The sequence below is a fragment of the Calidris pugnax genome, unplaced genomic scaffold (assembly GCF_001431845.1).
Source record: "Calidris pugnax isolate Ruff unplaced genomic scaffold, ASM143184v1 scaffold461, whole genome shotgun sequence".
Classification (NCBI taxonomy): Eukaryota; Metazoa; Chordata; class Aves; order Charadriiformes; family Scolopacidae; genus Calidris; species Calidris pugnax.
In genome coordinates, this window is record NW_015091201.1 from 546,102 (window position 1) to 556,521 (window position 10,420).

Here is a 10,420-nt window from a genome sequence, read left to right on the forward strand (position 1 = left end):
GCCAACGGGACTATTTCATACCATGAACATCACATCCAATATAAATTAGAAAGTTTGCCGAGGAATCCTCTCTCCCTTGATGGCTGCCACCCTGAGAACTCCTTGCCCTGGTGCCGGAGCCCTGAGCCCTTCCCTTCCTCCCGAAGCTGCAGCGCTTGTGGGGTCCCACATGGACTGTCCCTGCAGAGAGTGCATGGCTTCCTGTGGTGGAATGGGCTCAGGGTAGTCCCCATGTATCATATATTGGTATTGGGATCAATACTGGTTCTTTAGTATTATTGTTAATTATTTAGTCTTATCCTATTAAATCTATTTATATTCCAACCCTGGCGTTTCCTCGTTTCACTTCCTGGGTAGGAAGAGGTCATCAGGTGATAGAATAATTGTCTAAATGGCAATAAATTGTTATGGGTTCCTTAAACCATAACACTATGTTTCACTGATGTTTGTGTCTGTCCTTCCAGATTCAGCATGTATAATGCTGTGGAGTGACCTGAGTCTTTGACCTGAGCTGCCTGCCTTGGGCTGCTCTGTAGGCACCAGGGGACCAGACAGGAGGAACCCAAACCCTCGTTGTTCATCCAGCAGTCTGTGTCCAGAGCTATCTAAATGCCATCAGTGGTGTGGGCTTGATCTCCTCCAGGGCCAGTGGGAGACCAGCCCTGTGGCTGCAGCGGAGACGTCTCCCCTCCTCGCAGGGCTGATCCTGCCCTGCTTTGGAGGGCAGTGGTGGGGGGACACTGCATCTCTGCAGAGATGGGCAGGTTTTGGAAGCATGGAGAAAAAGCACCTTTTCTTGTAAGAGGGACACATCTGCTAAGCCTCATGCACCAGCTAAATGAGAGTTTAATGAAATAGTTCTCAAAATCTTGTAGTGATTCATGTTTTTCCCATTCTCAGCTCTGGGAATAGCTGATCCGTTTTAGCTGCAGCTCTCAGAAAACTTTCCCTGAAGCAGCCAGCCTGTTAAGTTCCACCCCCTAAAGGTAACATTTTAATTGACTGTAATGGGGCTGGTGATGAAATTTAACTAGCTGCCAGTAGTCATAATGAGTAGTGATTAAATACCTTGTATTAAGAATGAAATAAGCTACTTGAATGCAATCTATGCCCTTCCCACACCTCCTCCTTCGTGGTTTTGTTCTTCTTATTTTGCAAAACAGCACGTTTAGATAGGGGAAGCTTGTGGGGGTTTTGACAGCATAGAAAAAGAAATAAAGAACATGTTGCCACTATTAAAATTTCAGCTATTGTTATCGCAAAGAACAGTATTAGAGGTGAAGTCAGAAAGTTCTTACAAAAATATTTATTTCTCAAAATTTGAATTAAATATTACATCAAAAATACAATTAATTAAATACAGAAAAAATAACCTGAGCATGAGTCTTCATTTAAAAATATCTCTATTAAATAATACTCTTATTTGTGTGGATATGAATTATTGCACCTGATCCCTCCCTTATAAAAAGTTGAATAGCAAACAGTAAAATCAGATTATGGAACATTTTCAATATCCTAACTAGCTTTAAATGACACTGAAGAGTTTCCAAGGGAGCCCACAGCTGGCTGCAACTCGCTCATGCTGGCAGCTGGGGGACGGAGGGTGGTAGGGTCTGTCCTGGGACCTCAGTTCAGCTCCAGCTCGTTCACATACTGCTGGACCCAGTCCTGCTCGGGATTGGCGCAGACCTCGCGGCGCTTCCTTGTGATAAACCTGTGGGATACAAAGAGGTAAGTTTTCGGTGCAGTGCATGGAGGGAAACCCTACCCTAAACCCAGCCTCTCCCGAGGATCAGCAGAATTTGGGCACCAGGATGTCGTGACCACCATGTTGGCAGTGGTGGACCACGACCCATGTGAGCCCCCTGTGGGCTGAGCGCGTGGAGCATCACCTTGCAGTTTCTGGCTCCCCCATCCCTCCTGTCACCCAGGCCAGCCCCCATTCCCTGTCTTTTGTAAAGGGGTCTTTCCCTGCTCTGGATCCTCAGCCCAAAGGGAGAGCCCACCACCACACTGGAGGAGAGGACTTACACGACGGCTGGCTGGGAGCACAGGCTGTTGGTCTCGTAGTACTCCACCACAAAATTGCGGGGCAGCTGCCGGGAGGTGTAGGTGAAGCAGCAGGAGGTCGGTGGGTCAGAGCCAACTGTGAAGGGCAAAAATGATGGTCAGCAGTGGCAAGGGATGGAGAACAGGGGCAGGTATCTGGGACCACAGACCCCCGGGGTGTGGGGAGTGGAGAGGGCATGGAGGAGAAAGAGAAAAGACAATTTTTCTTCTTTCTTTGATTCTTTCTCTTTTGGGTTCTCCCTGATCTGGTGCTGAGACAGCCCACACTGTGCTTTTAGACGTGCCTTTCCCATGGCAGAAGAGCCTCAATGCCCCTCAACCACCTGCCAGAGGGTGGTCTGACGCAGGAAGGGACACAGGAGTGGAAGGGCTGGCAGAAGAACCCTGTCCCAGCAGTGTCCCCATTTAGAGAAGAGGAAGAAAGCCCGGACTTACGAGGTGCAGCAGAGGTCTGGTAGCAGAAGACGGCAATGAGAACAGCGAGGGCAGCCACAGAGACCTTCATGTCAGCTGAGAAGTGGTGGCTAGAGCTGAAGCAGGCAAGTGGAGCTTGAAAGCCTCTTTTCCGTCTGGTGCTGAGACAGTCAGCAACTCCCCAATTTATGGGGTGAGGAGGTCCATGCAGCAGCTTGCGTAGGCATAGTGGAATTTCCCCCAGGGAAGAGGCTGCTTGTGGTGCGGTCTTGTGGTGGAACAGAGCAGCAGCCCCAGCCCCGGAAGAGTGAGACTCCCCCCTCGATTCAGAGCCTCTCCAGGATATGAAACAATCACCAGTGCTATTTCTGCTTCTTTCATGCATGTCCCTTAGTAAGAAGTTCCCCTGTGGAGGTTCCTGCATTTGTTAACAGTCTATTACCGAACTTGCCCAAGCAGTGTGGAGGCAAGAGTGCATCCTTCCAAGAGCTGTGCAAATGGGCTGAAGAGCATGGATGGGATGCAGCCAGTTAGGGAAAAAGGGGTTGAGGTTTCCTCTATCCTGGACTGCCTCCCTCCCACATCTCTGTAGCTGGTGCTGCCCCACTGGTGAGGAGATGGGGGCCCTCACCAGTGGGTGCCGTGTCTTGTACACGCTTCACACAGTCTGAAAGGACTGAAGCCATGTCCTGCAGCTGTGAGAACTCTGCAAGCACCAGCAGGCTTGAAATAAGAGTCCAAGAAGCTGAAGCACTTGAGTTTCCTCTTCAGTCTAAGGGCAGGAAGAGCTGCTATCTCCTGGGGGTGCTTGTCACACTCAAGGTCCTATAAGGTGACCCTAAATGACCAATTTAAGTTAGACCTATAAATTTCAATGGCTACTGATAGATGAGATGGGGCCTATCATTGCTGGGCATGGAGATGCAGAGAAGTATGGAGATGCTGACTGTGAGACTGAAGCTGAGGCAGGAGGGGCTCCAGGAGCCAGGTGAGGAAGAAGTCACTGCTTCTGAAGACCAGAAGCAGGCTAACTGGAGGATGAGGGCAGAAACTGGGATTTCTGGCAAGAGAAGAGTACCCTGTCTCAGCAGAAAAGAGAATTGTAATGACCACAGACAATGAGGGATGACCATGTTGAATGGGAGCGAGTACAAGCTCACAGGACTCCAAGGGCTGGGCAAGAGCTGTGACCAGGGATGACTCATTGGGAAGAAGTCACCAGCCTACATATAGACTGCTATGGAGGTCTACCAAACACCTCTCTGCTCCCGAGGAAGAGAGGGAAGGCCTGGCAGGGACATGATGGATGCTCTGGGAAGAACTGAGGGCTGTCCATCCATAACAAGGTGTTCCTTGAAGGACATCTCTTCTCAACAGAGAATCAGATGGATTTCTGGGAAATGTCTCCATTTCGTTATGTTCAAGATAACACCAAGTGGTGACGTCTTGGCAGATGCTGCCTGAGAGTCAGTGGAAGGACTATAAGTGCAGAAACCCAACCGCACCACCAGCACCTCTGCACCACTACCGCGGCTCTGGGCACTGACTCACCATGTTTCTATTAAAGGTTCCTGGCTATGAACCCAGGCGCTTTCTGTAAATAACTGGGTGTTTTCCAAATACCACTACAACACTGCATGGTGTGCACAGCCCTCCACTAACCATGGCTGGTAGGTGGGGAGGCAGGGCAGCACACAGCTGGGCTGGCAGGGCTGTGGGCTGCTTAGCGCCATGCAAGTTAACTGCTCTTCTCTGTGCAGGCAGAGAGGGATCTGGAGGACAAGGTGGACCTGGACTTACACATGAGAAGTGCTAGAGGTGGTCCACCCTCAGGGAGGCTCCTGCTGGGAGCCATGGTGGTCCTCTTGCCCCTCGTCCTGGCTAGGGAGGGCAGATCTGCCCCATGGAGCAAAGGTGGTGCTTGCCAAACTGAGAATCACCTCCTTCCTGGTCGCACCATGGCCAAGCTGATCCCCTCTCCATCCTTCCCTTTGCCATCTGCAGAGAGAGGCACCTTGCAGGCTCACCCGTCAGCTCAGACCCCACTCCCTCCTCCACTTGTCACCTTGTCTGTCCCCAAGTACCCTGGGAGGATGAGAGGAGAGCCTGCCTCTGCCGACAGGGCCCCCAGCCAGGCAGGAGGTGGGAACCCAGCATTCAGCCAGACGCCAGCTGGACCAGAAATCAGCTCTGAGCTAGCGACGCCTTACGTGGCTCCTCTGTCTTGTTGCTTGGGGAATATAACTTGTAGATGTACGTAAGAGCGTGATTTGCCTCTGAGCTGTTCCCTGTGATTGTAACTTAAAGCATTCATGGGTCATGTCTTGAGATCTGCCACCTACAGCCATCTGCTCCTGTCCTGCTCCCAAGGCACACGATGTGGGTAGGGCAGGCAGGCAAAATGCCATTTATAGTGCAGAAATGTTCTGATAAAAAACAAGTATGATTAAAACAGAAGAATTAGTTGGAATCTGCACTGATTATTCAAATGTTTTCAATTAGATACTTTTCTGTTTCAGGCAGCTGAAAACCTCCATGTCTTTATATTTGTTGGCAAGAAGATGCCAAATTATTTTGGACTGTCAGGGACCATTTTTTGTTTAATCAAAAAAACCCACTTTAGTTTAGCTGAGTCAGGTTAGGATGAGTTTAGCCTAGATAATGTGTCATAATGCCAAGTAAGGGCTGAAACTTCTTCTCCTGAAAGCCAAAAATAACTGCGAAGTCAGGGTCTGCAAAGTCAGGGTCTGTTTTTTCCTTAGAAATCCGACAAACCCGAACTCTGCCAGCTCACTGAAGGCTGTATAGAGGTGGTAGGCTACCCTGCGATGTTGCTCCTAAAAAACATTTCCTTACCCACTCGCCCCACTTCCAGTCATGAAGAAATGAGAAAGTAATTTCTTCTAGCTCTTCCCCCTCTTAGAAAGAGAGGATGCTGTGTGCCTCAGATGAAGGACCACTTGGCCTGGAAGGTGCTCTGAGGTGGAGAGATGGCCATGGAAGAGCGGCCAAAGTGGGCTGGAGCATCTCGGGGGGATTAAGTTCATAGCACAGCAAAATGGTGGTGTAAAATGGAATTTTTCCCACCGTGGCTCTAGTGGTTTCAGGATTCATGACCCAGCCTGTGGCCCCACCGCCAACAGGCAGTGCTTGGAGGCAGCAAACAGGCCATCTGAGGCAGTCTGGCTGATGCTGCTCCAATTTACATAGAGGGATAGGATAGTGCTTTTCTGTAAGCCCCCAAAAAATCCCAGGAGAAAGTGCTAAGTAAAGCAAATTGCCAGGATAAATTGGGTGACAGCAGAACTAGGGAAATTCTTGGTTTTGAATGAAAGGGGAACCCTGAAAAAAATGGTGAGACTGGATGATGTAAGTTGCTATTTATAACAGGTTTTAATGCTGAGGAGTCAGGATTCGCTCCAAAAAGGAAATACTTAAAGATGTCCTGAGTTCAGAAACTGCTTGTAGGACAAGATCCACTTCGACCTGCAAATCTCCATCCTGACCTGCTCGTAGCTCAGGCACTGGTGACTTTCTAACAGTGTCCAGAAATTTCAGCCGCACCATTCTTGACATATCTGGAGAAATGTTGGAATTTTTCAGATCACGTCATGTCCTGGAACTGGCTCCAGTGGGAACCTCTGTGTGTGGGAGAGACTGGGAACCATCTGTCTCCAATGTGCTGGATGAAGGGGAGAGCATGGCCATCCTGGCCAGGCTGCAGGAGTGAGTGCCGGCCACCGGCTGTGTTGCACAATAATACCCTTGGCTTTTCCCTGAAATTGTGTCACACCAGGAAGATGTTCCCAGCTGATAAGAAAAATGTATCTTGTTGAAGTTTCAACCTTCTTCCAACAAGGGCATTTTCTGAAAAAAACATAACAAACCCGGGGAATAGTATCACTTTATAATGGCTGATGCCTCCAATTTTTCCTCACATTTCTTATGAAACTAAAAAAAAAAAAAAGGATTAAACTTATAGTATTTCAAACCAAATTAAAGTGAAAAAAAATGTGCCTCTTTGTTCCACACCCCTCTCCATCCTTGGCATGGAAGGAAAAGAAAGAAACCGGGAAAACTTGAGTTTTAGCATTTTTTTTTGAGCCTCAGGGAAGCAGCTGTGTGGCCGTGCAGCTGCAGCACTGAGCGCTCCTGACTCACCCTGACGACTGGCTTTGGGGGCTGCAGCACTCTTAGCATCCCTGAAACCCTGCAAAACCTGGGAGGGGGAGATGATGAGTCTCTGCTGGGCTTCATCCTCTGCCCTGAAGGACAGCCTGTGTCCCTCAGATCTTTGGAGAGTCCAGAAAGAGCAAGGAAGACCGGGATGAAACTTCAGAGCTCTGCTAGAATGAAAAACAAAAACCAGTTTTTAAATGAACCCACTGGGCCTTGTGTGCTCATCATAATCAAGCAAAAAGGAAAAGAAGGAAGCCACAAATGGATTGTTTTCATTTTCATCACTGCTCCTGGAGCCTGGCTCTTCAGGAGGTCTGGGTGAGCTGGCTGTGGGTGGCCTGCAGGATACAGAGGGGCCGACTGCACCCCATGGGAGCTCTGGGGATGGTCGAGCATCATGACCCTCCTCTGCTCACAGAGGGGCATGAGGCCAGGGTTACCTTATACTTGTGTCAGGCCATTGCCACAGCTGGGGGCCTCCCCTAATGCACAATCCTTGGACCTCCCGAAGACCCCATGTCCACCAGCAGCAGCTTGACCCCTCTCTTTGCGGCGCGTTGGTGGTGCCATCCCCCCACCCCCTCCCACCCAGCAGTGACGGGGGTAGGAGGCCACAAGGGAAGTGTGAGCCCCACTCCCACAGCGAGGTGTGAGCTTTCCAGCTGCGGTGTCACACACAGAGATGCGTGGTGGAGCTCGGATGTTTATGAGCCTCATGATTTGTTTTGGGCTGGCTGCAAAGCTGCAAACCACTTCCCATGTGTAGGGGCTGTTTGGAGGTCAGGGTGCTCTGCAGTGTCTTCTGAAGCATAGGTCCCATCCTGCTCCCTGTCATGCTATGGCTTTTGCCACCCAGATGTTCTTGTGCCCTTCAAAAGGGTCATTGTCTGGCCAGCACGGGCTCTGCCTGGCACGCACATCCCCCGGGGGAGACAGGGTGGGGGGCGGGCCTCAGGGAGGTCCAACACTGCTTGCCAGCGTGCCACAGCCCCGCAGCCTCCCCATGCGGCCTCAGCATCCCTTGGGGATGTGCAGAGAGGTGCAGCCACAGGAGGGACCTCTCACAGGGTGGTAAGACCCTGGCCCAGGTTGCCCTGGAGGCTGCCCCATCCCTGGAGGTGTCCAAGGCCAGGTTGGACAGGGCTTGGAGCAACCTGGTCTGGTGGGAGGTGTCTCTGCCCAGGGCAGGGGGGTTGGAATGAGATGATCTTTAAGGTCCCTTCCAACTTTAACCTTTCTTTGATTCTATGAATACCCCTTTATGTGCTCCAAAGTCCTTCTGATGGTGCCAAGGTGCCAGGGCTGGGATGGTGCACACCCCATGGGTGAGCTGTACCCCCAGGGGAAGACAGACAAGGCTTCCCCATCAGCTTGGGCACAGCCCTCACCACCACCTGCATCCCTCCGCCCTGGGGGTATCTGCTTTTTGACCTGTGGCTCTTGCCAAGGGCAGGATTTCAGGGGGCCTTGAAGGAGTCCCAAAGCCTCTGGGCTTATCCTTGTCACCATCTAATCCAGAAGTTGAAGACTCAGCACCCACTGGAACATCCTTCCCTACAGTCTTCTTCTGAATAATTTTAGCTTTCTTTTTTTTTGCCTGGACCCAAACAAATCTCATGGCTCAGTCTTGGTGAGGCTAAGATGGCTCATTTCCAAGAATAATAAAGGAAGCTTGAGAGAGGTCATCTTATAAATAAACTGCCAGAGCTGTGACAGCAGAGGGTTCTGGGATTTGACAGAGAGCGAAAACTAGTGTACAGAAACCGAAAACTGAAAACAGAAGCTGCCTTGGGAGGCGAGCAAGGGAGGCTGGCTGTGGGATCAGCCTGGCCAGAGCCTGCGGTGGGGCGGCAGCTGGGGATGAGGGCAGTGACCCGGAGCCTGTGGTAGGGGGTAGCAGCACAGAGGAGCCGGCGGGGGGGCCCTCCCAGGAGGCTTTTGGGGGAAACACCATCCCAGCTGAGAGCAGGCAGGTTTGTACATGCTGATGACACAGCCAGGTGACTGCAGCTGCAGCAACTCTGTGCAGAGCCTCCTCCCCAGCTCTGTCAAATTCATTAGCAGTAAATGATGGCTCCTTTCCTTCCACTGACCATCTCAGGGCACCCAGATGGAGGACAGAGCTGGATGGACAGTCCCAGCAGAGCTGTCTGATGCAGGTCACATCCCACCCCATCGCACTTCGCTGCCACCCCTGGGTGCTCTGCATGGTGAGTGGGATCCAGCCCGTGGTGTTTGCTCCATGCAGGTGGCAGGCTGGAGAGCAGAGGCTGTGACTTTCCCATCAGCAATGCTGGTGTTAACCACAAAGCTGTCTTTCGGTAGCCACAACCTTTCTCAGCCGGCAATGCGGTGCCAGCAGCCGGCGTCTGTCATTTCCCTGTGCACACACTAGCATGTGAGTTGCAAGCACAGAGGAACATAAAACTCCCACTGTTGGTTTCTGCATGATTTATTTCCATGGCAAAAAGCCATAATTTGGTTTTGCTCTGGAACAATTCAGCCAAAAGCTGGAGCCACTTCTTGTTCTGCCATTCACCTCTGCTCAGAGCTGCGGGGAGTTACCCAAAGAAAGCAGAGCTGGTCCTGCTGGGGCTTGCTATGGATCTGGCAAAGTCCAACACCTTCTTTGATACCTGGGTCAGGACTTACAGAGTCTTTGGTCACAGTAAAAGCACTCCCTCAGCCATGCTAGGGATGCCAACAGCACAGTGTCTGGGGCTGTAACTCCGGTTATGACTCTGCAGGGAATCAGAATCACAAAAGAGATCATCCTGGGGGGAGAGTGTGCAGAGAAGCAGATCATCCCCCCCTGTCAGGAGCCTTGAACCTCTTTCTCTCTCTGCCAGGGACAAGCTGATTTGTGAACGACGATGTCTCCACTGCTCCTACTTGCAGCTCTAGAGTAGCTGAGCGGGGAATTTGTACTCCTGGGGATGAAACTCCAGACTCTGGCACCCACCCACAGACCTGAGCATCCTCTCTTCAGTGGAGGGGGGCTCTGACACCAGCTGCACCCCTGGCTGTGGCAGGACATCAGGACATCCCAGATTCTCCGTCTCCCTGCAGACCTCTGCTCTGCCCAGGCAGGAGCTGCTCCAGCCACCACACCGCCCTGCCTTGCCGAGGCTTGAAACTCTCTGCCATGCCAGGCGGGTTCTCCACCACTTGTTTCTCACCTTTTTGACCAGAAAATCCATCCTGGACTCAATGGAGCTTTTGCAGGGAGAGGTTCAGGGTGGCAAAATATCTCCAGTGTGGTAAACCATCTCTTCCAGCAAACTCCCTCCTCCTGAGGCTGGGGATGGCAAGAGAACCTCCTGCCTGTAAAGAACATCTGAAGCAGGGTGAGAACCTGAAATTTGATGGCTTTGTGGAGGCCAGTGGCCGTTAAAGTGACTGTGAGTAGCCTGCAAAGATGAGAAGGCTGGCTTGGTGGATGAGGGCAGAGCAGTGGATGTTGTTTATTTTGACTTCCACGACATCCTCATAGGCAAACTGATGACGTATGGTTTAGATAAATGACAGTGAGAGGGACAGAGAACTGGCTGAAAACTGGGTTTGGAGGGTTGTGATCAATGGGACAAAGTCCAGCAGGAGGCAGGTCACCAGTGGACAATCCTAGGGATTGATACTGGGCCCTAGATGATGTGACAAAGTGCACCCTCAGCAAGTTTGCAGATGGCACAAAGCTGGACCCACACCAGAGGGATGTGCTGCCATCCAGAAGGACCTCATCAGGCTGGAGAAATGGGCT

The 10,420-nt window shown here is 51.2% G+C and overlaps 1 protein-coding gene across 1 annotated transcript; it reads right to left on the bottom strand.

The window, feature by feature from the left end:
* Positions 1–1,377: 1,377 nt before the first annotated feature.
* LOC106898468 (C-C motif chemokine 4 homolog) lies at positions 1,378–2,625 on the bottom strand. The gene is made up of 3 exons (XM_014959725.1): positions 2,506–2,625; positions 2,032–2,146; positions 1,378–1,714 (listed from the first exon to the last, which is right to left on the bottom strand). Exons 1-3 carry the CDS (start codon positions 2,573–2,575, stop codon positions 1,627–1,629), a joined length of 273 nt encoding a protein of 90 aa, XP_014815211.1. The 5' UTR covers positions 2,576–2,625; the 3' UTR covers positions 1,378–1,626.
* Positions 2,626–10,420: the final 7,795 nt, after the last annotated feature.

Bases quoted from the DNA above. Each gene is read 5' to 3' on its own strand.
- LOC106898468 (XM_014959725.1), bottom strand. From the start codon at position 2,575: ATGAAGGTCTCTGTGGCTGCCCTCGCTGTTCTCATTGCCGTCTTCTGC. The intron at 2,147-2,505 runs GTAAGTCCGGGC...TGCCCTTCACAG, and splicing joins CCAGACCTCTGCTGCACCTC to TTGGCTCTGACCCACCGACC. The intron at 1,715-2,031 runs GTAAGTCCTCTC...TGTATCCCACAG, and splicing joins TGCTCCCAGCCAGCCGTCGT to GTTTATCACAAGGAAGCGCC.